The sequence below is a fragment of the Pristiophorus japonicus genome, chromosome 21, assembly GCF_044704955.1.
Source record: "Pristiophorus japonicus isolate sPriJap1 chromosome 21, sPriJap1.hap1, whole genome shotgun sequence".
In the NCBI taxonomy this organism is placed as follows: Eukaryota; Metazoa; Chordata; class Chondrichthyes; family Pristiophoridae; genus Pristiophorus; species Pristiophorus japonicus.
This window is the reverse complement of record NC_091997.1, coordinates 57560207-57587764: the sequence shown is the minus strand read 5'-3', so window position 1 is coordinate 57587764 and position 27558 is coordinate 57560207. Positions and strand designations below refer to the sequence as shown.

At 47.6% G+C, this 27558-nt stretch overlaps 1 protein-coding gene across 1 annotated transcript; it reads right to left on the bottom strand.

Annotated features, from left to right (window-relative positions):
* Nucleotides 1-1151: 1151 nt before the first annotated feature.
* On the bottom strand, nucleotides 1152-26587 carry rnf113a (ring finger protein 113A). The gene is made up of 10 exons (XM_070864803.1): nucleotides 26412-26587; nucleotides 24545-24624; nucleotides 22820-22915; nucleotides 22110-22217; nucleotides 18979-19088; nucleotides 17898-18008; nucleotides 17367-17452; nucleotides 14859-14952; nucleotides 13725-13831; nucleotides 1152-1311 (listed from the first exon to the last, which is right to left on the bottom strand). The coding sequence occupies exons 1-10, from the start codon at nucleotides 26521-26523 to the stop codon at nucleotides 1226-1228; spliced, it is 990 nt and encodes a 329-aa protein (XP_070720904.1). The 5' UTR covers nucleotides 26524-26587; the 3' UTR covers nucleotides 1152-1225.
* Between the last annotated feature and the right edge of the window lie 971 nt (nucleotides 26588-27558).

The following is a 27558-nucleotide window of genomic DNA, read 5'->3' as shown; positions in this document are numbered from 1 at the left end:
AACATCGGGGAACACTACATCGTCCCTTGGTTGAACTACTCCCCTCCTGCAAAATATATTTGCCGCCGTCTATCATAGCAATCATAGGAATCATAGGGGTCGTCCCCTTCCTTTTGCTTCAGGATAATCTCATCTATATTAACAGATTCAACCTGTTTCAGTCACTCACACACGGCCTGAGAGCCCAGCCAATCAGTGGGCGGCTTCTGCCCACCACCGAATTTCAGGCGATCCGAGAGGAACAAGTGAACTCCATGCCCCTCACTCAGCCACCTCTGGAGAGCAGTCACCACTGGCTAAATGGTCCGAGGTGTGACTCAAATATGTCCCAATGCGACGTGTTTTATCCTTTATTCTGGTTCTTGGAGTTTTCTTTATAAATTTGAATTCTATCCAGCTGTTTTTATTCTGAATTCTTCCAACGTTTGATTGTAATCCCTTATTAACTTTGACCGAGCATCCTCATTAGTTCAGTTCAAACTGAGCTCCTCAACACCTATTGCTTACTTTTACACTATGCTTCTGGTTTGGCTAATCTTTCTTTAGCTTCTTTAAGGAAGTTTCCAAGTCTAAATCACCTAATTCCTTTTGTGCTGTCATCTGAACTCCTGTTCCCTCTGACTTAGTTGTAGCTAAATTAGCGGTTGTTTAAGATCGGCCTCTCTCTCAGCAAAGATAGTTCCTGGTCTAGCTGCTGTTTAAATATCGACTGTCATCTTAGAGCTTTGTGCAATTCTGCCCTTCCGAGAGATACATCTATCTGTTTGGCGACTGTACATACATGGATAGCCTTTATTGAGATGCACTGTGTGGAATGCTGAGCTGATGGAAGTTAATGTAAACCAGTAGTGAGGGTCATGGAGGTCTGATGCAGCCTTTTAGCTGTTGGATAAATGTTGTAAGGGAAGTTAGGGAAGACGCGGAGGCGACGGAGCTCAGCAACTAACACCAGAAATCCCGCAGCCTTCCATCGTTGTGTGCGAGTATTATTTCCGCTAATAAATCTGTGAAAACTCCGTCTAGTATTCTCATTTCTGAATGCTCCAGCCTTGTCCCTCCAGCATTAATTAATCCTTTGCTTTGTAACAAGGTCGATGTACATTAATTGCAGCATTTAAAGAATTTCTGACTGTTAAGCACACAAAAAAAACTTTTTCCAAAAGAAATGAGTTTATTTTGCTAAACAAAGTTGAAGCTTGGTACAAATTCTGCGGGGACGGGGCGATTATTCCGTTTGCTCCACTTCATCCGCAGAGTCGGAATGGTCTGACGGATGCTCGGCTTTGTGCTTTGCCATTTTTGCCATGAGTTCTGAAATACACAAGATAAAGAAAAAAACGGTTACATAGTTCCCACAAAGTAGCTCCCAGGTTCAGTGCTCGGAGCAGCCTCAGTGTCCCTGGGCTTGGGCAAGGATAATAATAGAGCCCGGGTTCCCACACTGGTCGATACCCGCTGACACCTGCTGGGGAGCGAGGGGGAGGACAGGATCAGGTTTGGCTTGGGTCCACAGCTCATGCCCTGGGCCATTGCATGAAGGACGGGCAAGGGGATAAAGTAGCAGAGGACACGACTGGACCTCACCCCAGGAAGTGGCGGACCACCCGCCACCCCCTCACAACTAGGGATGCAGAAGGTAATTAAAGCACTATCTGTCTTCACACAGCAGACCAGGGCAGAGCCTGGCACCTTCCTGGGCTCTGGAGCTCAGTATGGTCACTGAGCCACACAGGGCTCTGTACGTACGGTCACTGAGCCACACAGGGCTCTGTACGTACGGTCACTGAGCCACACAGGGCTCTGTACGTACGGTCACTGAGCCACACAGGGCTCTGTACGTACGGTCACTGAGCCACACAGGGCTCTGTACGTACGGTCACTGAGCCACACAGGGCTCTGTACGTACGGTCACTGAGCCACACAGGGCTCTGTACGTACGGTCACTGAGCCACACAGGGCTCTGTACGTACGGTCACTGAGCCACACTGGGCTCTGTACGTACGGTCACTGAGCCACACAGGGCTCTGTACGTACGGTCACTGAGCCACACAGGGCTCTGTACGTACGGTCACTGAGCCACACAGGGCTCTGTACGTACGGTCACTGAGCCACACAGGGCTCTGTACGTACGGTCACTGAGCCACACAGGGCTCTGTACGTACGGTCACTGAGCCACACAGGGCTCTGTACGTACGGTCACTGAGCCACACAGGGCCCTGTACGTACGGGTCACTGAGCCACACAGGGCTCTGTACGTATGGGTCACTGAGCCACACAGGGCTCTGTACGTACGGTCACTGAGCCACACAGGGCCCTGTACGTATGGTCACTGAGCCACAAACTTGACAATGACTCCAGACACTGTAACTGTTCAACTTTACTCTCTTGGTTCGCTCAGGCTCCACGCAGGAGCTAAGTATTCTAATTCCACTTCGATGCTCTTTCCCCATATGCTTTACATTGTTCCTGGTGTTATCTAACCTTCTCTTAGCTTGAGTTGGCTGCAGCAGCCCCATTGTTTCTTTTGTTCCTTCACGGGATGTGGGTGTCGCTGGCAATGCTGGCATTTATTGCCCTTCAGAAGGTGGTAGTGAGCCGCCGCCTTGAACCGCTGCAGTCCGTGTGGTGAAAGTGCTCCCACAGTGCTGTTAGGGAGGGAGTTCCAGGATTTTGACCCAGGAACAATTAAGGAACGGCCGATATATTTCCAAGTCAGGATGGTGTGTAACTTGGAGGGGAACGTGGAGGTGGTGGTGTTCCCATGCGCCTGCTGCTTTGTCCTTCTAGGTGGTGGAGGGCGTGGGTTTGGGAAGATGCCTTGGCAAGTTGCTGCAGTGCATCTTGTAGATGGTACATACTGCAGCCACGCTGCGCCGGTGGTGGAGGGAATGAATGCTGAAGGTGGTAATAACATAAGATCAGAAATAGGAACAGGAGTCGGCCATTCGGCCTCTCGAGCCTGCTCCACCATTCAATGAGATCATGACTTATCCTCTACCTCAACTCCACCATCGCACACTATCCCCATATCCCTCAATACCCTAGTATCCAAAAATCTAACGATCTGTGTCTTGAATATACTCAACGACCGAGCATCCACAGCCCCCTGGGGTAGAGAATTCCAAAGATTCACCACCCTCTGAGTGAAGAAATTTCTCATCACAGTCCTAAATGGCTGACCCCTTATTCTAGACTCCCCAGCTAGGGGAAACATCCTCCCTGCATGTACCCTGTCAAGCCCCTTAAGAATGTTTTACGTTTCAATGAGATCACCTCTCATTCTTCTAGGCTCGAGAATATTGAATAAGATCATGGCTGATCTGATCTTGGCCTCAACTCCTCTTCCCCGCCCACTCCCTATAACCCTCGACTCCCTTATCATTCAAAAATCTGTTTATCTCCACCTTAAATATATTCAAAGACCCAGCCTCCACAGCTCTCTGGGGTAGAGAATTCCAAAGATTCATGACCCTCAGAGAAGAAATTCTTCCTCATTTCTGTTTTAAATGGGCAACCCCTTATTCTGAAACTATGTCCCAGAGTTCTAGCTTCCCCCATAAGGGGAAACATCCTCTCTGCATCTACCCTGTCAAGCCCCCTCACAATCTTATGTTTCAGTAAGATCGCCTCTCATTTTTCTAAACTCCAAGGAGTATAGGCCCAACCTGCTCAACCTTTCTTCAAATGACAACCCCTTCATCTCCGCAATCAACCTCGTGAATCTTTTCTGAACTGCCTCCAATGCAAGTATACCCTTCCTTAAATAAGGAGACCAAAACTGTACGCAGTACTCTAGGTGTGGCCTCACCAATACCCTGTACAGTTGGAGTAGGACTTTCCGACTTTACTACTCCATTCCCTTACATTAAGACCAGCATTCCATTTGCCTTCCTGATTACTTGCCGAACTTGCATACTAACTTTTTGCGTTTCATGTAGAAGAATTCCCAGATCCCTCTGTACTACAGCATTTTGTAATCGCTCCTCATTTAAATAATTTGCTTTTATATTTCTCCTACCAAGTGGATAACCTCACATTTTCCCACATTATAGTCCATCTGCCAAATTTTTGGCCACTCACTGAGCCTATCTATAACCCTTCGTAGATGAGCAAACTGACCACAGCACCGTGGGGGCCATCCGGGAGGGGGAGGGGGTGGGGGTGGGTGGGGTGGTGAGTAAAAAGAAATGTGGTAGTGGTAGTGGTCAGTATATTTAGGAGGATAGATACTGTTCTCTGCAGCCGGAGTCCCGAAGATTATGATGCCTGCCCAGTCCCAGGATTAAGGACATCTCCTCTGGGCTGGAGAGGAACTTGGAGCGGGAGGGGGAAGATCCAGTTGTCGTGGTCCACAAAAAGCAGAACCACAAAGGTAATAATCTCTGGATTACTCCCTGAGCCAGGAGCAAATTTGCATCGGGTAAATAGGATCAAAGAGATGAACACGTGGCGCAAAGATTGGTGTGGAAGGAATGGGTTTCAATTCATAGGGCACTGGCACCAGTACTGGGATAAGAAGGAGCTGTTCCGTTGGGACAGACTTCACTTGAACCAGACTTGAACCAGTGTCCTGGCAATTCGAATAACTAGGTCTGTGGATAGGGCTTTAAACTAAATAGTGGGGGGGGGGGGGGGGGGGGAGGGAAAGAGATCTGGTGAGCAGAAATTTAAAAAAGTTAAAGAGAAAGAAGTGCAGGGTAGCGATTGGGGTAATGATAACCAGAGTATGACAGGAAGGGAGAGAGCATATACACACACAAGACAAAATTAAAAGCTCTATATCTGAACACACGCAGCATTCGTAATAAGATAGATGAGTTGACGGCACAAATAGAAATGAATGGGTATGATCAGATTGCCATTACAGAGACGTGGCTGCAATATGACCAAGGCTGGGAATGAAATATTCAGGGGTATTTGCCATTTCATAAGGATAGGCAGAAAGGTAAAGGAGGTGGGATAGCTGTGTTAATAAAGGATGAGATCAGTGCATAGTAAGAAATGATATTGGCTCAGAAGATCAAGATGTAGAATCAGTTTGGGTGGAGATAAGAATGGGAAAGAAGTCACTGGTGGGAGTGGTCTACAGGCCACTCTGTGGCAGAGTATAAATCAAGAAATAATGGAGGCTTGTAAGAAAGGTACAGCAATAAGGTTGGGCGATTTTAATCTTCATATTGATTGGACAAATCAAATTGGCAATGGTAACCCTGAGTAAGAGTTCATAGAGTGTATACAGAATGGTTTCTTGGAACAATACGTTGTGGAACCAACCAGGGAGCAGACTATTTTAGATCTGGTAATGTGTAACGAGTCTGGATTAATGAATGATCTTGCAGTGAAGGATCCTCTTGGGAAGAGTGATCATAACATCGCAGAATTTATTCAGTTTGAGGGTGAGAAAGCTAGGTCACAAACTAGTGTCCTGAACTTAAATAAAGGTAATTACAAAGGTATGAAGGCAGGGTTGGTTAAAGTGGACTGGGAAAATAAATTAAAGGGCAAGACCATAGAAACGCATTGGCAAACATTTAAAGAGATATTTCATAACTCTCAGCAAAGATTTATTCCAGTGAGAAATAAAGATGCTAAAAGAAGGATGAACCATCCCTGGCTAACTAAGGAAGTAAAGGCTGGTATCAAATTGAAAACAAAGGCATACAATATTGAGAAGGACAGTGGAAGGCCAAAGGATTGGGAAATTGTTAGAAACCAGCAAAGGACAACTAAAACAAATGATGAAGGCAGAGAAGATAGTTTTCATATTTGAGAGTAAACTAGCAGGAAATATGAAAACAGACAGCAAGAGCTTCTACAGGTATATAAAAAGGAAACGCGTAACTAAAGCAAACATTGGTCCCTTAGAGGATACAAACATAGAAATCTACAGTGCAGCTGGAGGCCATTTCGGCCCATCGTGTTAGGGCCAGCCGACAAAGAGCCGCACGGCCCTCGGTCAGCAGCCCTAAAGGTTACATATAAACCAATGAACAATGTACAATGGCAGGCAGGTAAAGAGTTTCCAGCCCAACCAGTCCACTCCATACAACTGCAACACCCCATGCATCGCAACATATTACATACCACCCCACACGGAGCCATGCAATCTCCTGGGAGAGGCAAAAAAAGGCTAAAAACCCTGGCCAATTGGTGAAAAAAATCTGGAAAAATTCCTCTCCAACCCATCCAGGCGATCGAAACTAATCCAGATTATTACCCTGGCCGTATTAGATTCCCTGAAGTACTTATCATCGTATCTGCGCTAGCCAACAAGAGGTTATCCAGTCTAATCCCATATACCAGCTCTAGATCCGTAACCCTTGCAGTCAGATTCAGGTGAATTTATAATGGGGAACAAAGAAATGGCGGACCAGTTAAACAAATACTTTGGGTCTGTCTTCACGAAGGAAGACACAAATAACTTTTCGGAAATATTAAGGGACCGAGAGTCTAGTGAGAAGGAGGAACTGAAGGAAATCCTTATTAGACAGGAAATTGTGTTAGGGAAATTGATGGGATTGAAGACCGATAAATCCCCGGGGCCTGATAGTCTGCATCCCAGAGTACTTAAGTAGCCCTAGAAATAGTGGATGTATTGGTGATCATTTTCCAACAGTCTATCGACTCTGGATCGGTTCCTATGGACTGGAGGGTAGCTAATGTAACACGACTTTTTAAAAAGGGAGGGAGAGAGAAGGCGGGTAATTATAGACCGGTTAGCCTGACATTAGTGGGGAAATGTTGGTATCAATTATTAAAGATGAAATAGTAGCACATTTGGAAAACAGTGACGAAATCAGCTCAAGTCAGCATGGATTTATGAAAGTGAAATCCTGCTTGACAAATCTTCTAGAATTTTTTGAGGATGTAACTAGTAGAGTGGACAAGGGAGAACCAATGGATGTGGTGTATTTGGACTTTCAAAAGGCTTTTGACAAGGTCCCACACAAGAGATTGGTGTGCAAAATTAAAACACATGGTATTGGGGGTAATGTACTGATATGGATAGAGAACTGGTTGGCAGACAGGAAGCAGAGAGTCGGGATAAACAGGTCCTTTTCAGAATGGCAGGCAGTGACTAGCGGGGTGCCGCAGGGCTCAGTGTATTTACAATATACATTAATGATTTGGATGAGGGAATTGAGTGTAATATCTCCAAGTTTGCAGATGACACTAAGCTGGGTGACAGTGTGAGCTGTGAGGAGGACGCCAAGAGGCTGCAGGGTGACATGGACAGGTTAGGTGAGTGGGCAAACGAGTGGCAGATGCAGTATAATGTGGATAAATGTGAGGTTATCCACTTTGGTGGCAAAAACACGAAGGCAGAATATTATCTGAATGGTGGCAGATTAGGAAAAGGGGAGTTGCAACGAAACCTGGGTGTCATGGTACATCAGTCATTGAAAGTTGGCATGCAGGTACAGCAGGCGGTGAAGAAGGCAAATGGTATGTTGGCCTTCATAGTTAGGGGATTTGAGTATAGGAGCAGGGGGGTCTTGCTGCAGTTGTACAGGGCCTTATTGAGGCCTCAAATGGAATATTGTGTTCAGTTTTGGTCTCCTAATCTGAGGAAGGACATTCTTGCTGTTGAGGGAGTGCAGCGAAGGTTCACCAGACTGATTCCTGGGATGGCAGGACTGACATATGAGGAGAGACTGGATCGACTGGGCCTGTATTCACTGGAGTTTAGAAGGATAAGAGGGGATCTCATAGAACACATAAAATTCTGACGGGACTGGGCAGGTTAGATGCAGGAAGAATGTTCCCGATGTTGGGGAAGTCCAGAACCAGGGGACATAGTCTAAGGATAAGGGGTAAGCCATTTAGGACTGAGATGAGGAGAAACTTCTTCACTCAAGAGTTGTTAACCTGTGGAATTCCCTACCACAGAGAGTTGTTGATCCCAGTTCATTGGATATATTCAAGAGGGAGTTAGATATGGCCCTTAAGGCTAAAAGGATCAAGGGGTATGGAGAGAAAGCAGGAAAGGGGTACTGAGGTGAATGATCAGCCATGATCTTATTGAATGGTGGTGCAGGCTCGAAGGGCCGAATGGCCTACTATTGCACCTATTTTCTATGTTTCTATGTTTCTACATCGTAACCCTTCTGGTTACCTCCTCAAAAAATTCAATCAGCTTAGTCAAACATGATCTTCCCTTAACAAATCCATGCTGACTGTCCCTAATTAATCCTTGTGTTTCTAAATGTAGGTTTACCCTGTCCTTCAGGATTTTTTCCAATAATTTTCCCACCACTGAGGTTAGGCCGACACGCCTGTAATTACTCGGCCTATCTCTTTCTCCCTTCTTAAACAAGGGTACCACATTAGCAGCCCTCCAGCACCATGCCTGAATCCAAAGAGGACTGGAAAATGATGGTCAAGGCCTCTGCTAATTCCTCTTTTGTTTTGCTCAACAGCCCGAGATGCATTTCATCCAGGCCTGGGTACCTAATCCACTTTGAAAGCAGTTAAACCCCTTAATACCTCCTCTCTCACTATGTTTATTTCATCCAAAATTTCACACTCCTCCTTGATAACAGTATTTGCATTGCCCCTTTCCTTTGTGAAAACAGGCAAAGTATTCATTAAGAACCTTACCAACATCTTCCACCTCCACACACAGATTACCCTCATGGTCTTTAATAGGCCCTACCCTTTCTTTAGTTACCCTCTTACTCTTAATATATTTATAGAACATCCTTGGGTTTTCCTTGATTTTACTAGCCAAGAATTTTTCATGCTCTCTCTTAGCATTCTTAATATCCTTTTTAATTTCACCTCTCAACTTTCTATATTCCTCCAGAGATTCTACAGTATTTAGCCGTCAGTATATGAGATACGCTTCCCTTTTTTTTTTCTTTATCCTCCCCTGTAAGTCCTTAGACATCCAGGGGGCTCTAGATTGTTATCCCACCCTTTTTCTTTAAGGGCACGTTTGGCCTGAGCCTTCCGGATCTCCTCCTTGAATGCCTCCCACTGTTCCAACACTGATTTACCCACAAGTAGCTGTTTCCAGTCCACTATGGCCAAATCACTTCTCAACTTAGCAAAGTTAGCTTTTCCCCAATTTGGGACTTGTCCTCATCTATAACTGGCTTGAATCTGACTGAATTATGGTCACTGGCACTCAAGTGCTCTCCCAACTGATAACCCTTCCACCTGCCCAGCTTAATTCCCCAAAACTAAATCCAGAACCACCCCCTCCAGTGTTGGGCTTGCTACATACTGACTAAAAAAGTTCTCCTGAATGCATTTTAGGAATTCCACACCCTCTATACCCTTCACACTATATTTGTCCCAATCAATATTAGGATAATTGAAATCCCCTACTATTACTGCCCTATGGTTTTTGGACTTCACAGCAATTTGCCTGCATATTTGTTCCTCTGTCTCCCTCCCACAGTTTGGGGGTCTATTATACACGCCCAGCAGTGTGATCGCCCCTTTTTTATTTTTCAATTCGAACCATATGGCCTCATTTGATGATCCCTCTAACATATCATCCCTCCTCACTGCTGTAATAGTTTCTTTAATCAGTACCTGCCCCCTTTTTTATACACCTCTCTGTCATGTCTAAAAATCCTGTAACCAAGAATGCTGAGCTGCCAAACCTGTCCCTCTTTCAGCCATGTTTCTGAAATGGCTATACTCCCAAGTGTCCACTTGTGCTCTCAGCTCATCCGCCTTATTCGCTACCAGCCTTGCATTGAAGTATATACCATTCAGCACAGGAAGACCTCCTTGATTACTACTTACTAACCCTTGTTTCCTCTGTCTTACAGATTCACTTTCCACATTCTTGCTTTCCAATTTCAGCTTTACTTTATTCCCTATTGAATTTGTTCTCGGGTTCCTATCCCCCTGCCAAGCTAGTTTAAACTCTCCCCAACAGCACGCGCAAACCCCCCTCCCCCGCCCCCATGAGGATATTGGTCCCGGTGCTTTTGAGGTGCAACCCGTCCGGTTTGTACAGGTCCCATCTCCCCCAGAACCGGTCCCAATGCCTCAGGAATTTAAAGTCCTTCCTCCTGCACCAACTCTCCAGCCACATGTTCATCCTCTCTATCCTTCTATTCTTGTACTCATTAGCATGTGGCACCGGTAGTAACCCGGAGATTACTACCTTTGAGGTCCTACCCTATAATTTTTCTCCTAGCTCCCTAAATTCTTCCTGTTGGACCTCATCCCTCCTTCTACCTATTTCATTGGTCCCAATATGGACCACGACTTCTGGCTGTTTATCCTCTCCCTCCTGTCAGAATTTTATGTGACCTCCTTGACCCTGGCACCAGGGAGGCACCATACCATCCGGAGTCATGTCTACGGCCGCAGAAATGCCTCTCTATTCCCCTAACTATTGAATCCCCTACCACTACAGCTCTTTTATTCTTTGTCCCTCACCCTGTGCAGCTGAGGCACCCGTGGCTGCACTCCCCAGAGGCACCATCGGCCTCACCATTACTCAGAAGTGAATATCGGTTAGAAAGTGAGATGGACTCAGGGGAGGACTCCTGCACTATCTGCCTAGCGTTCTTCCTCTGTCTGGTGTTCACCCACTTCCCCTCTGCCTGCACGCCTTTAAGCTGCAGGTGACCACCTCCTGAAACGCGCTATCCTCGTCGTTCTCAGCCTCGCGGATGCACCTTATTGACTCCACCCGCCGCTCAAGCTCCGAAACGCAGAGCTCGAGTAGTTGAAGCTGGAGACACCTCATGCACACATGGTTGTCTAGGCTGCGCAAAGCATCCAGGAATTCCCACATGTCGCAGGACATGCACTCCACAAGACTGAGTTGCCCTGCCATCCCTCTAATTAGACTTATCTGTTATAAAAGAGAAAGAGAGATACTTATCAATCAACCAGCCAATCACTTACCTACCCGGAAGATGGCTGTGAGCGGGCAGAGGTCGGAAATGCAGTTCTGAGCTGAATCCGAAATCAGCGGGGCGCAGGATACTAATGTACTCAGCAACGGGAGGCTGGGAGGCCAGCCAGCAGCAGAGGGTGGTGGGGGGGGCCGGAGGCCTGCCAGGAGCGGGAGGGACCCGGAGGCCAGCCAGCAGCAGAGGGTGGAGGGGGGGGGGGGGGCCGGAGGCCGGCCAGGAGCGGAGGGGCCCGGAGCAGAGGGGGGGGGCCCGGAGGCCGGCCAGGAACGGAGGGGCCCGGAGGCCGGCCTGTGACGTCACAGGAAAGCAGAAAAGGATGAGACTGGAGAATTAATAATGGGAAACAGGGAAATGGCAGAGACTTTGAACAAATATTTTGTATCGGTCTTCATGGTAGAGGACACTAAAAAAATCCAAATAATCAAGGAGCTATTGTGGGAGGGGGAAACTTAAAACAATCATTATCACTAGAGATAAAGTACTAGGCAAACGAATGGGACTAAAGGTGGACAAGTCCCCTGGACCTGATGGCATGAGTATGAATATTCGTTGTGAACTATACATTTTTACTATTGCTTATCAACTGTCACATCTTTTAATTTAGTTTCCCAATCTATCTTAGCCAACTCGTCCCTTATACTTACTTAGTTCAGATTTAAGGCCCTAGTTTCAGGCTTACCTAAATTACTCTCAAATGCAATATGAAGACTCTTTACCACAAAGTTATTAATCAACCATGTCTCAGTGTACAATACTAGATCTAAAAGAGGCTGTTCCCTCGTTGGTTCCTCAACAGAATGATCTACAAAACTATCTTGAATGCATTCCATGAACTCATCCTCCACACCATTACTGCAAATTTGGTTTGCCCAGTCTATATGAAGATTTATGTCTCCATGATTACTGCATTACCCATGTTACATGCACCTCTAATTTCCTGAGTTAGACTCTGCCTAACACTACAACTATTGTTGGGGTGGGCCTATAAATTACACCCACCGGTGGTTTCTGCCCCTTGCTGTTTCTTAGCTCCACCCAAACTGATTCTACTTCTTGATTTTCCGAGCTAAGATCCTTTCCCTCTACTGTCTTTATCCCATCCTTTATGAGGGCTATCCCCGATCCCTCCTTTTCCATTTTTCCTACCTCCTCTAAAAGACATGTATCCTGGAATATTTAGTTCCCAACTTTGGTCACTCTGCAACCACATCTCCATAATTGCTATGCGATCAAACCTCTGTATTTCTATCAGTATTATTAATTCATCTATTTTGTTGCGAATGCTTCGTACATTCAGATATAATGCCTTTAGCTTTTTTCTATGTTTCCCTGACATCACCTTAGTCATGGACTACCTTTCCCTGCTTATTTATACCCGAATCACTACTCTGATCCACAGGCTTAACATTTATTTTACTGCTTGTGAATTTACCCTTTCCTGAATCCCCTTCATTAGTTTAAAGCCCTATCTACCAGCCCAGTTATTTGATTCACCAGGACACTGGTCCCAGCCCAGTGGAGCCCGCCCCAACAGAACAGCTCCCTCTTTGCCTAGTACTGGAGCCATGAATCGAAAGTGGATTACACATATTCTTCATAATTCTGTGAAGCCTTTTCCAAGTTTCCAGCACTAATCCCATGTTTTCCCCTTCAAATCGAAGCAGGTAGGCTAAAAAGCCTAGATAAATTCCCAACAGTAATGCCATTAAACTGTGCGTTGAGGAACAAACAGGTGCCCATTTTGTAGCTGTCTCCAGCCACTGTTGACCCTGAGCTGCTGTATTATCCGACCCTCAACCAATGCCAATTAGCAGCTGGGATCAAGCAATCTGCAGTTTGGAGCTTTGTGTGAACTTTCTGCCCAGTCTCTGCTCATTACTACTGGGATTCTGCTACCGGTCCCACTGGCTACAGTAGGTGCAGGAGCAGGTCATTCGGCCCTTAGAGCCTGCAACACCATTCAATATGATCATGGCTGATCATGCAACTTCAGTACCCCATTCCTGCTTTCTCTCCAGACCCCCTGATCCCTTTAGCCGTAAGGGCCACATCTAACTCCCTTTTGAATATGTCCAACAAACTGGACTCAACAACTTCCTGTGGTAAAGAATTCCACAGGTTCACAATTCTCTGCGTGAAAAAGTTTCTCCTCATCTCGGTCCTAGATGGCTTATCCCTTATCCTTAGACTGTGAGTCCTGGTTCTGGACTTCCCCAACATCGGGAATATTCTTCCTGCAACCTGTCCAGTCCAGTCAGAATTTTATATGCTTCTATGAGATCCCCTCTCATTTTTCTGTGGGGTAGAGTTATATCCCTGGACCCGGAACTCAGAGGATTAGATTAATAATCCAGAGAACACGAGTTCAAGTCCCACAAGGGCAGTTTGAGAATTTGGATTCAGTTTTTTGAAATCTGAAAATAAAAAGCTAGTATCAGTAAAAGTTATCGTGAAGTTGTTATAAAAACCCGACTGGTTCACTGCTGTCCTTTAGGGAAGGAAACCTGCCATCCTTACCCAGTCTGGGCGTATATGTGACTCCAGTCCCATACCAATGAGGGTGACTCTTAACTGCCCTCTGAAATGGCCCAGCAAACTATTCAGTTTGCCCACTCTCAACGCAACTAGGGATGGGCAATAAATGCCAGCCTTGCCAGTGCCGCCCACATCCCGAGACTCAGCGCGCGCTCAGAGACCGACTGTGTCAAATGATGCTAAGAGGACGATGGGAAGATTGAAGAGAAAGCTCGCTCCAAAGTATGAATGTGGAGCATCTACATCAAACGCTGACTTCAAACAGCTGTGCTGCCAGGGGGAACGGGCGTGCACACATACCTTTGGCTGGGTTGAAGACGCCATTGGTCTGCTCGTTACACACGTAACAGCGCTGGGATTTACGGTAATGCTGCAGAGCACAACTTTCACAGAAATAGTGCTTACACCTGAGAAAGAACAGGCAGCTCATTAAATAACATGGACACCTCACAGAGAACAGGCAGCTCATTAAATAACATGGACACCCCACAAAGAACAGGCGAATTATTAAATACGGGCACCCCATAAAGAACAGGCGGATTATTAAATAACACGGACACCCCATAAAGAACAGGCGGATTATTAAATAACACGGACACCCCATAGAGAACAGACGGATTATTAAATAACGCGGACACCCCGTAGAGAACAGGCGGATTATTAAATAATGCGGACACCCCAAAGAGAACAGGCGGATTAGTATATAACATTAACACAAAAGCAAAATACTGTGGATGCTGGAATCTGGAATAAAAGCAGAAAATGCTGGAAACACTCAACAGGTCAGGCAGCGTCTGTGGAGAGAGAAACAGAGTTAACGTTTCAGGTCGGTGACCTGACAAAGATGCTGCCTGACCTGCTGAGATTTCCAGAATTTATTAAATAACATGACTTATTAAATAAAATATTAATTAAATTGACTGTCAGCTGTGGCCCAGTGATAGTACTTTAGCCTGAATCGGAGGTTGTGGGTTCAAATCCCACTCCAAAGACTTGAGCTCAAATATCTAGGCTGACACTCCAGTGCAGTGCTGAAGGAGCGATGCACTGTCAGAGGTGCTGTTTTCGGATGAGACATTAAACTGATCCATCTGCTCTCCAAGGTGGATGTAAAAGATCCCACTGCACTACTTCAAAGAGCAGGGGAGTCATTCCTGGCATCCTGGCCTTTATCCCTCTATCAACAAAACAAATTATCTGGTTATTATCATGCTGTTTGTGGGAGTTTGCTGTGCGCAGATTGGCTGCCGTCTTTCCTACAAGTGACTACACTTCAAAAAAGTACTTCATTGGCTGTAAAGCGCTTTGGGACATCCTGAGCTCGTGAAAGGTGCTATATAAATGCAAGTCACTCTTTCTTTCTCTAATAGTAACCAATTTTCTGGATAAATAATGCAAAAGACCTTGTGGCCTTTCTGTGACAGACCCACTTACTTTGTGATGACTGGGTTGGTAAAGGAGGTTCTGCAGATGAAACACTTAAAGGGGAGGGCATCCTCATCACTGCTCACTTCATAGTTCTCGTCATCTGCAAATAAAAGGCACGCGGCAGTGAGAAGCCATCTATTGTGCGATCCCTGGAACGCGGAACCCCTGGAATATTTAAAGCTGCACTGGTATATCTCGGAGTGGAACATCTCCCCACAGGCAGCACCGGCTGGTTAATCAGCACAGCACTAGAGCTCAGTCGGGCAGCTGCACAAACACGTTACATTTCATTTTGATTGACTCTTCAACAATTAATCAAACAATAGCTAACACTCGGCTGTTCCCTGACTGCCCACAGGACTTGGAAACAGACAGCGACTACATTTCAAAAATACTGGGCTTTGAAGCAGTTTGGGTCCTGAGGCCGTGAAAGGAGCTGTGTAAATCCAATCTCTTACTCTCAGCCGCACAAAGTAAACAGCACAACAAAGGATTCAACCCATGATGTGTAAAGATCACTGAAGTCAAATTTTGCCAATAAAACATCGGGTTTTCAGGTTTATTTTTATTAAAAAAAATTTAAGCTGGGTAACAACCCACAATTATTTCCACAATTCAGTGACGCCACTTTTATGGGTTCACTCTTGGACTCTTAACATAAGAAACATAAGAACATAAGAACATAAGAAATAGGAGCAGGAGTAGGCCACCTGGCCCCTCGAGCCTGCTCCGTCATTCAATAAGATCATGGACTCAGGTCCACTTCCCTGCCCGTTCCCCATAACCCTTTCTCCCTTATTGCTCAAAAATCTGTCTATCTCTACCTTAAATATATTCAATGACCCAGACTTCACAGCTCTCTGGGGCAGAGAATTCCACAGATTTACAACCCTCTAGAGAAGAAATTCCTCATCTCCGTTTTAAATGGGCGGCCCCTTATTCTGAGACTATGTGTCCTAGTTTTAGTTTCCCCTATGAGTGGAAATATCCTCTCTGCATCCACCTTGTTGAGCCTTCTCATTATCTTATATGTTTCAATAAGATCACCTCTCATTCTTCTGAATTCCAATGAGTATAGGCCCAACCTATCCTCATAAGTCAACCCCCTCTTCTCCGGAATCAACCTAGTGAACCTTCTCCGAACAGCCTCCAATGCAAATATATCCTTTCGTAAATAGAGACCAAAACTGTACGCAGTACTCCAGGTGTGACCTCACCAATACCCTGTACAGTTGTAGCAGGACTTCTCTGCTTTTAACCCGGAGATGGTGCTTTCAATAACTCACCTGCCACTATGATGGTGGGTAATCAAACATTGGTAGACATGGGTTGCAATCTTGCTTTAGTAATATCTTGGTGTGTGACCTGAATCGGTCTTTGATTGATATCCTAAGTATTTAGGGGCTGAGCCTGAACACTTAGGATATCAAAGACTGACTCAGGTCACACACACCAAGAACTGGACTAGTGCAAAGCTGTCCTTGCTCCATACCCAACTGGTAGTGAAAGAATGATGTCTGCCATAGAACGAGCAATACAGCTCCCACAGAGGGGTCTCAACATGATCCAGATCCCTTCAAAAAAATGGCATGGCCTTCATTTGTTTTCCTGCCATGGGCCGGGTCCAGATATTCCCGTGCATTGTATCAGGGAGGTCGGCATGACACACTGTGTGCTGGTCTCACCATATGATGCATCTCTAGATCGGATTCTTGTTCAAAATAGCTGAGAAATGTGTTTCTCTTCCCATTTGAGAAAGGAATACAGGGATGGGCGAGGCGGGAGAGATTGGGTAAAAACAGATGTCCATAAGTCAACAGGCCAGCTAATTTTGGTTGGGCTAATGCTGAAGGACCATGATAAAATTCTGGCTGTTAATACACTGGTGAACTTTGAGTTGTGTCTCTGAAGCCCTCGACATGAAATACCATCTCCCCCTCATTCATTCCCATCCTCTTGGAGGTACTGTCTCTTGCTGGGAAACGGTCCTATGGCCAGCCAGGCAGTGTGTAAACCTATACATTAGTGGTAGGCAATTCAACCAATGAGGACATCACAGCCGAGTGCAATCCTGTCTTCACCCAACATCCTCGCGTACACCTTCTCGCAGGAGTCAGTGGATTACGAGGAGCGGGAATCTTGGCAGATACTACCCTCTCCCCCACCCCGACACAGGGACACTGAGGCCAAGTGTAGCACCACAAATGCTGTCCTTGTTTAGATCAGCTAACTCAGCAGAGACTGGGAATCGGCTGCTCTGTATGGTTTAGTGCTGCCCAGCAGACCGTGTTTTACTACAGCCCTCCATTAATGTGCAAGGCATTCAGCCCATAACTTAAAATTAATCGCAAATTGGCAAAAGCAAGTCGCTGAATATGTTGCAAACCTCACATCACGCTGTACTTTAATAACTGGGTGATGGCAGTACTTTGACACTTGACACAATCTTCTCTTAAAGGACGAACGTGTCGGAGGATATTGGAACATTGCTGAGCCCGTGGTTACAACACTCACCATTTAGACCGTAGCGGCCTTCGTCCAGCTCCCGTTCTATCTGCCAGCCGTGCTTGTAGTCTGAACGGTCGTGTAGGAACTTACAGCTGTCTGTGAGAGAGAGAGAGAGAGAAAAGAATATCCCATTAAGCAGAGTGCAGGCGAGGAGTGTACACAGTAAAGGCTGATCTTATGCAGCTTGCTGGGGTAGAGGGCCAGGGATATCTCCTCCCTCCCAATTCCTAGTCCAGGCGTCAAGCATGATTCAGACAGTGAGTGTGGACTGGCTATTCGAATATGGGGTCATCACAGCTGAGCCTGATCGTCAACCAATGTCTATGTAGAAGCTGTTTGCAGCCAGGACCATGGGGGATTTTCCTCTCTCTGGTAAGGAGGCCAATTGCAGTAAGCCAATGATTGCCCCAGATAACCTGACCCAACCTAGACTGGGGATCAAAGGCCCACCTGCTGGGGGGGGGGGGGGGCGGAAAGAGAGCTGTGAAAACTTGCGTTTGCAACAAAAGTCCCCTTAAGACACAGGAAAGGATAAACTTGCCTCCAAAACCGCAGAAGCCGGTCTCTTTGTAATCTTTACAGATGTCGGGCTGGTAGTCCCATCGCACCGTCGCTCGGAGGTGTTCGGGTGCTCGGATTGGTCCTTTCCTGGCACACAGTAAGCAGAGTGTTCATGCTGACCACGGCAGGCACGGAATCACACGCAATTGCGCTAGGCCAATGGGATGTGGGTGAGCCAGGGGAGAGAGGGGAATAGCCGAGCCAGGGGTGCGGTTGAGGGGGGGGGGGGGGGGTTGGAGGAATAGCCAAGCCGGGGGGGGGGGGGTTCGGGGGAGATAGCCGAGTAAGCAAAGCGATGTGGATTTGGCAGTGATGCACCCCATCGGTGAATACCATGGCCAGTGAGTTTCAGAGAGACCCATGTGCCCCTGGAGACCCACCCAATCACCGCTGCAACCTGATCAGCAGACAGATAACTGGACTTTTAGACAGGGCAAAGTTTCTTATAAACTTGGCGAAGGATCTAGGAAGGTCGCACCACAGGGTCAAACATAAATTCAATTTAGGCTCCCCGGTCTATAATGAACACAACTGCCTGCAGAGCCAGTTTCGCCAAGTCCAGGTGAATTAAATAAAGATCCCATGGCACTATTTGGAAGAGTAGGAGAGTCCTGGCTAACATTCCCGATAGGCTGTGTGGCCACACAGCTGTTTGTCGGTCCCGCGGAGCCGGGCCAGCTTTTTCAATGTTAATGCGGAAAACTATGAACGGGCTGAGCAGCTCCTGAAGGGACCGTGCACCCAAAAATAAATTAGGGGGAAACATTGGTCCTGCTCAATATTGATCCCTTAACCAACATCACAAACAGATTATCTGGTCATTATCTCATTGCTGTTTGTGGGACCTTGCTGTGCGCAAAGTGACAACACTTTCAAAAGTGCATCATTAGCTGCAAAGTGCTTTGGGAAGCCCCGAGGTCATGAAAGTCGCTATATAAATGCAAGTATTTCTTTCTTTCTAAACAATCAGCCCCACCTCCCCCGGCTGCTACAAGCAGGACATTGCGGGGAGTGTTGAGTTTGAAGCTACCTGGAAGCTGCTTAGAGTGACACTCACCTCACCATTCCCGAAGCTGCATTGGCCATGGATGTGTCCTTGGGTTTGACGTACTTGATGTAGTTGTTTATGCCGCGATAGATTTTCTCGTCATCTTTCCCTTTCAGCTCCTGTCAGATAGAAAGAGGATATTTACAAGCCCGTGGTGGCCCCTGTCACTGGACACTGAGGAGTCAGCCTCGGTGACGAGCACAAACTGCCTCTCTGTTACCCAGTAAAAGGTACAAACATTCTGTACAAGGTGCGGTCTATACACCAGAGATTATGGTACCTCTGATGGGAGGGGCCCACAGCTGTCTGACATCACCACTCTAAACATCCAGAACACATTCACCTGCACCCCAGGCTTAAAACCTCGCTCACTGTGTTCCATTCAAATTTACAGGGTGAAAGAGAATAGACTTAAGATTAGGACGTATTTATGTTATTTATTTTTATTTGCATATATTTCTCATCATCCTCTCCCTGTTTCTTCAACCATCTTTGCCCAAGTGTGTGAGCTCATTCTCTTTGTGCCAGCATCTGTCTGGCTCCTCTCCCTGTGTTCGCTCACTTTCTCTCCTCCCCCGGTGTGCCTCTCCATCACTCTCCATTTTGATTTCTCCTCACTGTGCCTTTCTTTCTTTCTCCTCGTTCAACGTGCAACTGCAACTGTCTTTCTTTTTCATAGAAAGTAGGTGCAGGAGTAGGCCATTCGGCCCTTCGAGCCTGCACCACCATTCAACAAGATCATGGCTGATCATTCCCTCAGTACCCCTTTCCTGCTTTCTCTCCATACCCCTTGATCCCTTTAGCCATAAGGGCCACATCTAACTCCCTCTTGAATATATCTAACGAACTGGCATCAGCATCTCTCTGCGGTAGGGAATTCCACAGGTTAACAACTCTCAGAGTGAAGAAGTTTCTCCTCATCTCAGTCCTAAATGGCTTAACCCTTATCCTTAGACTGTGTCCCCTGGCTCTGGACTTCCCCAACATCAGGAACATTCTTCCTGCATCTAACCTGTCCAGTCCCGTCAGAATTTTATACGTTTCTATGAGATCCCCTCTCATCCTTCTAAACTCCAGTGAATACAGGCCCAGTCGATCCAGCCTCTCCTCAAATGACAGTCCAACCATCCCAGGAATCAGTCTGGTGAACCTTCGCTGCACTCCCTCAATAGCAAGAACGTCCTTCCTCAGATTAGGAGACCAAAACTGAACACAATATTCCAGGTGAGGCCTCAATAAGGCCCTGTACAACTGCAGTAAGACCTCCCTGCTCTTATACACAAATCCCCTCGCTATGAAGGCCAACATACCATTTGCCTTCTTCACCACCTGCTGTACCTGCATGCCAACTTTCAATGACTGATGCACCATGACACCCAGGTCTCGTTGCACCTCCCCTTTTCCTAATCTGCCACCATTCAGATAATAGTCTGTCTCTCTGTTTTTACCACCAAAGTGGATAACCTCACATTTATCCACATTATCCAGCCGGTCTCTTTGTAATCTTTACAGATGTCGGGCTGGTAGTCCCATCGCACCGTCGCTCGGAGGTGTTCGGGCGCTCGGATTGGTCCTTTCCTGGCACACAGTAAGCAGAGTGTTCATGCTGACCACGGCAGGCACGGAATCACACGCAATTGCGCTCGGCCAATGGGATGTGGGTGAGCCAGGGGAGAGAGGGGAATAGCCGAGCCAGGGGTGCGGGTGAGGGGGGGGGGGGTTGGAGGAATAGCCAAGCCGGGGGGGGGGGGGTTCGGGGGAGATAGCCGAGTTTGGCCACTCACCTAACCTGTCCAATTCACCCTGCAGCCTCTTAGCGTCCTCCTTACAGCTCACACCGCCACCCAGCTTAGTGTCATCTGCAAACTTGGAGATATTACACTCAATTCCTTCAGCCAAATCATTAATGTATATTGTAAATAGCTGGGGTCCCAGCACTGAGCCCTGCGGCACCCCACTAGTCACTGCCTGCCATTCTGAAAAGGACCCGTTTATCCCGACTCTCTGTTCCCTGTCTGCCAACCAGTTCTCTATCCATGTCAGTACCTTACCCCCAATACCACGTGCCCTAATTTTGCACACCAATCTTTCTCTCCCTGCCCCAGTGCGTGGTTGTATCTGTCTCTCCCTACCCACATTTGATGAGGAGGAATTTCTTCTCCCAGAGGGTTGTAAATCTGTATAATTCTCTGCCAGAGAGTTGTGGAGGCTGGGTCATTGAATATATTTAAGGCAAAGATACAGGTTTTTGAGCGATAAGAGAATAAAGGGTTAGAGGGAGCGGGCAGGGAAGTGGAGCCGAGTCCATGATCAGATCAGCCATGATCTTATTAAATAGCGGAGCAGTGTCGAGGGGCCAAATGGTCTACTCCTGCTCCTATTTCTTATGTTCTTATGTCTGTCTCTCGATCTCTCTCATCCTTCCCCAGCGAGTCCCTCGCTGTCCCTGCACCAGTGTCTGCGACTCTCCCTGCGCCAGTGTGTGCGACTGTCCCTGCGCCAGTGTGTGACTGTCTCTCTCTCTCTCCTTGCCCCAGAACATCTCTATCTCCCTCTGACTAAGTGTGCGAGACAGCGTCTTCCAGCCTGCCCTATGGTGTGTATCAGTACCTTGGTTCCACACCCCGCCCCGGGAATCCTGTGGGGACAGGAGCCAGGCTCTGCCCACTTACTTCAAACAACATGAAGGTGATTTTTCGATAAAGGTTACTGTAAACGCAAGACTCTGACCTTCAGAGACTTTGATGTAATTGAAAATTTATGATTATGAAAGGAACTGACAAAATTGATCAAGGCAAATTGGTCCTTGTGAGGTTGGGGTTGAGGGATATGGTGTGTTGAGGGATTACAGTGGGCCGGTGGGATGTTGAGCTGGGACAGGCTTTTTAGCCTCAATAGGCCTGTCCTGTTTCTAAAAATGATTATGGTGTAGCCTTTTTTCCACGAAGTGTGTCCTGTATTTCCCACCGCTCGCTGTGTTAACCTCACTACATAATGTGAACAAGATACAATGACCGGCTATCTTCAACCAAATCCCGATGGGTCTGTGTCTGTTTCTGGAACAGGGTTACTGCAGCGAGACAGGATTGCTCGCAAATGGTAGAGACACTGCCCTCGATGCTGCACCACCTCGCTCTCACCTCTTGGATCTTCTGGCTTCGTTCGAAGATAGCTTGCATGTCTTTATCTTTCTCAGTGTCCAGTTGATACACAGCTGTTGCGCCCATGTCTTCAGGGCCCACAGGTTTCTGGTAAGCAGAGATAGGGCATTAGCAGATCCGTTTCACAACTGAACAAACCACCTCATACATTTGTCTTTGAGTATTGTGTTTCACATCCCCCCCCCGCAATCTCGCTGGCCTTCTCCTGAAGGCAGTGACTGATGTTGGTGAGGTCCACTGTCACCCCCCTGGGGGGGGGGGGGGAATCTTCACTGGACTGTCAGTAGCACCAAGCTATTTCCCTGTGGGGAAACAAGAATGCCCAGCCTAATCCAATCCTTGGCCAATAGCCACAGACCAACAATTCCCAGCATTATTCTCTGGATAGTGATCAGGGGCAGGAATCTTGTTGGATTTCCTCACTCCTGGCTCAGAGATACCATCTTACTCCAAAAGGCAAGGCCTTGTTGGGGGGGGGGGGGGGGGGGGAAGGAGGGAGGGGCTCTTACCAATAGCTCTAAGCTGTGCTTCTGAAGACAAATTACAGAACTCCAAGGCCCCAGAGATATCCACTGTGGCCCCCCCACACCCCCAGCATGGGGACACAGGGCATGACCGATGGGTGTAGGTACAATGGGCCCCGTGGCCTCCTCCTGTGTGCAATGTCTAGGATTGGGTATGATCCTTACCGCCGATCGGGTGGATTTGTAGGACACTGTGATTTTCTCAGGTTCATCACTGTCGCTGTCGCTGTCCTGCTTCTTCGACCCCGCCGGTTTCGCAGTCTGTAAATGATCAGATAAACAGTCAGAAAACAGCAGCCTTGGACGTACAACCACAGTATGAGCACAGACTGTCCAATAATACTGCAGCCAATCACAGCTCAATGATGAGCCAGGAACTGAACGCCACCCCCCAGAGCCCTCCTCAATTGTCCGTGCTCCTCCCCTGAAGGAACGGCCTCCTTGGGATGGTTAGCTCTGCAGGGCACCGGCCCTCGAGCGCCTCAGCCAAGCGGCCGCGCCTCGTGTTTGAGCCCGGACAGACTATTCAACCATGGGTGGGGTTAACTGTCGTGACTTCACCGCAACGTTTCAGCAGGAGCCGGTGGATATTATGTGTTCTTCCTGCAATCAGCACAGACCCAAGAACTGCCAAAAGCCCACCTAGACTCCAGTGACAGGAAGACGGGCCCCTGAACCTCAGGTGATCAGCCATCACTGACAGTTTGCAGTAAGTACAGAAAAAGAAAGACTTGCATTTATATAGCACCTTTCACGACCACTTCAAAGCACTTTACAGCCAATAAAGTACTGCTGAAGTGTAGTCACTGTTGTAATAGTGTTGCAACAGAATACAATTTTAAAGGGGGTACAGGAACAGAGTGTCCAGGGGTTGTATGTACACAAATCTTTGAAGGTGGCAGGAGAAGTGGAGAAGGCTGTTGAAAAATAATATGGAATCCTTGGCTTTACAAATAGAGGACTAGAGGACAAAGCCAGGAAGTTATTGTAAACCTTTATAAAACACTAGTTCCGCACAGCTGAGTATTGTATCCAATCCGGGGTGCCACACTTTAGGAAGGATGTCGAGGCCTTGCAGAAACAATTCACTAGAACGATACCGGGGATGAAAGGCTTCAGTTATGTGTTCTCCTTAGAGCAGAGAAATTTAAGGGCAGGTTTAACAGAGGTCTTCAATAAAGCAGATAGGGAGAAACAGTTTCCAGTGGCAGGAGGGTCGGTAACAAGACGACGCAGGTTTATGGTCATTGACAAAAGAGCCAAAGGGGAGAGGAGAATGTTGTCTAATGCAGCGAGTTATGAAGATCGGGAATGCGCTGTCTGCAAGGGCGGTGGAAGCAGATTCAGTAATAACTTTCAAAAGGGGATTGGATATATACTGAATATATAAAATTATGAAGGGTTTAGATGGAGTAAATAAAGAGAAACGGTTGCAACGGCTGAAGGGTCGATAACCAGAGGGCGCGGATTTAAAGTGATTGGCGAAGAAAACAGGCAACATGAGGAAAAACCGTTTTATGCAACGAGTGGTTAGAATCTGGAATGCAATGCCTGATCGGGTGGTGGATACAGATTCAATAGTAGCCTTCAAATAGGAATTGGATAACTACTGGAAGGAGAAACAATTGCAATGAAACGGGGAAAGAGCAGGGCTGACTGGACTGCTCGTCGGCACACACGATGAGCCGCCTCCTGTGTTGTACTCTTCAACGATATACTTGAAATGGAAACATTTGTAGGACTATGTGGAAAGAGCAGGCCGCGGGCCTAATTGGATCGCTCTTTCAAAGAGCCGGGACAAGCACGATGGGCCGAATGCCCTCTTTCTGTGCTGTCTGATTCCACGATGATACAGCTTTAACCCAGTTTGCCGTGCACTGCCTCACCCACCTTCTGGATCATGGGGTTCGACACATTCTTCCTCTTTTCTCTCCGCACTGCGGTGTTTCCATCATCGTCTCCACTGCTGTCTGTGCAACAGAAGGGAAAACCCAGCAAGTACAGTGACATTCTCAGCCAATGCCCCCTGTCATTAGTTTCTCGGCCAGGCGGCCTTTTAAGGGGCTGCGATGCCCATTCAAAAGTCTGCGCATACACGTTTTTTTTCTAATTTAAAAGCCGACAAACCGGTTGCATGGGACCCCTGGATCTGCAGCTTAAAAGGAGCATTGCTCTCAGCACGAGGTGCCCCCAGTCTCCGAGCCCCTTTATTACGGAACATGTTAGTAAGAGACCTCCTTACAATGGGATTCATTAAAAAGTGATATCCTGTACCACCATCATTAATCCTGACACACTCAGGAACCAGAACACACCTCCGCCCAGAGGAGAATCCATCCAAGCTCTGATCACACCAACCAGTTTTACCTATATATTATTAAATATCTTGCGTAAAAAAGGAACTTGCATTTATATAGTGCCTTTCACATCCTGAGGATGTCCCAAAGTACAGTACTTTTAAAGTGTAGTCATTTTTGTAATTAAGGAACGGGAGGCCATTATGGTGGTTCTATACTTCAACTCAATTTATCGTCCTTAGCACCTTATTCCGATACCCTTACCCAACACAAAACTGTCGATCCCAGACTTGAAAGCTCCAACTGACCCCCAGCATCCAGCCTTTTAGGGGAGCGAGTTCCAGCTTTCCACTACCCTTTATGTGGAAAAGTGCTTCCTGATTTCACTCCTGAATGGCCTATTTTAAGATTATAATAACATATGAAATAGGAGCAGGAGTCGGCCATTCGGCCCCTCGAGCCTGCTCCGCCATTTAATGAGATCATGGACTCAGCTCCACTTCTCCGCCCGCTCCCTATAATCCCTTATCGTTTAAGAAACTGTCTATTTCTGTCTTAAATTTATTCAATGACCTAGTCTCCCCCATCAGTGGAAACATCCTCTCTGCATCCACCTTGTCAAGCTCCCTCATAATCTTATACGTTTTGATAAGATCACCTCTCATTCTTCTGAATTCCAATGAGTAGAGGCCCAACCTACTCAACCTTTCCTCATAAGTCAACCCCCTCATCCCCGGAATCAACCTAATGAACCGTCTCTGAACTGCCTCCAAAGCAAGTATATCCTTTCGTAAATATGGAAATCAAAACTGCATGCAGTATTCCAGGTGTGGCCTCACCAATACCCTGTATAACTGTAGCAAGACTTCCCCTGCTTTTATACTCCATCCCCTTTGCAATAAAGGCCAAGATTCCATTGGCCTTCCTGATCACTTGCTATACCTGCATACTAACTTTTTATGTTCCATGATTGTTGATTCCTCCACCAGAGGAAACAGTCTCAGTATATTGTTCCCGAGGAGTGGTGCCCAGAAAAGATCGCTGTACTCCAGAAGGCAGCCAATTTGGGACATGGAGTCTCCCCCCAGAGATGTGTCTCTCGAGCGGTGGCCCTCTATTTGCACAGGAGGAGGCTGTGACAACTCAGACAGGGCTGGTCATCACCTCAAGGCTGTCAAGTGTAAATTCAGGAAAGGCTCCTAAACATGACTTGCTGCCGAACAGGAGGCGCACTGGCCGTCAGGGGCATGGGCCCCTCACCTGCAACCCTCAGGGGGCACGGCTGCAGGATAGCCATGTGAGGCCCGGACCCACAGAGCGGCTGCCCGTGTGACAGAGCAGCACCCCGGGCCTGCTGCACCAGGCAGTGTGCAGGCCGGGTCTCAGAGCTCGCACAGCAGCGGCTGTGTCACCTGCCCTCGGGGCCTGGGAGAGGGCCAGGACCCGCCCGCCCCCGGTACCTTTGTCGCCGCCCGCCCGCCGCTTCCGTCCCTGGAACTTGCGGCCGGATTTTTTGAAGAGGAAAGTGCAGACCGGGGCAGGGTCCTGGTCCTGCTCCGCGCGCTCCGCCATCGCCACAACAACCCAGGCCCGCAGCAAGAGGCGGCCCTCCGGCCCGCAATATCACAGCGCCCCCGCCGGCCCGGAGCGGCACTGCAATATCAGAGCGGCACTGCAACAGCGCCGCCATCGGCCCGGAGCGGCACTGCAACAGCGCCCCCGCCGGCCGGGAGCGGCACTGCAACAGCGCCCCCGGAGGCACGGAGCGGCACTGCAATAGCGCCGCCGGAGGCCAGGAGCGGCGCTGTCTCCGCCCAGCCATTGACTAACGCCCTGGGCAGCGAGTGATGGAGAGGAATATTGGGCGCAGGATCACAACATTAAAAAACGTTCCCTGATATTTTGCCAATTACCTTCACGCTATGCCCTCTGTTTACTGACCCTTCAGCCATTGGGAACAGTTGCTCCTTATTTACTCAGACCCCTCATGATTTTGAACACCTCGATCAAATCTCCTCTCAACCTTCACTGCTCCAAAAACTCTAAGTCTGTGACATCATTCATCCCTACTGACCCCAACATCCCCACTTCTGACCTTCTGATGGAGGGAAGGTCATTGATGAAGCAGCTAAACATGGTTGGGCCTCTGAGGAACTGCTGAAGCTTGGTCAAAGAGATATGTTTTAAGGAGCGTCTTGAAAGAGGAAAGAGAGGTAGAGAGGCGGAGAGGTTTAGGGAGGGAGTTCCAGAGCTTGGGGTCTAGGCAACAGAAGGCATGGCCACCAATGGTTGAGCAATTATAACACTCAAGCGAGCAGAATTAGAGGAGCGCAGATATCACGGATGTTGCAGGGTTCGAGGAAATTGCAGAGGTAGGGAGAGACGAGCCCATGAAGGGATTTGAAATTAAGGATGAGGATTTTAAAATCAAGGCGTTGCACAGGGGTGATGGGTGAATGGGACGGTGCAATTTAGGACATGGGCAGCTGAGTTTTGGATGACCTTAAGTTTACAGAGGGTAGAATGTGGGAGTTGGCCAGGAGTGCATTGCAATAGTCAAGTCTAGAGGTAACAAAGGCATGTATGAAGGCTTCAGCAACAGATGAG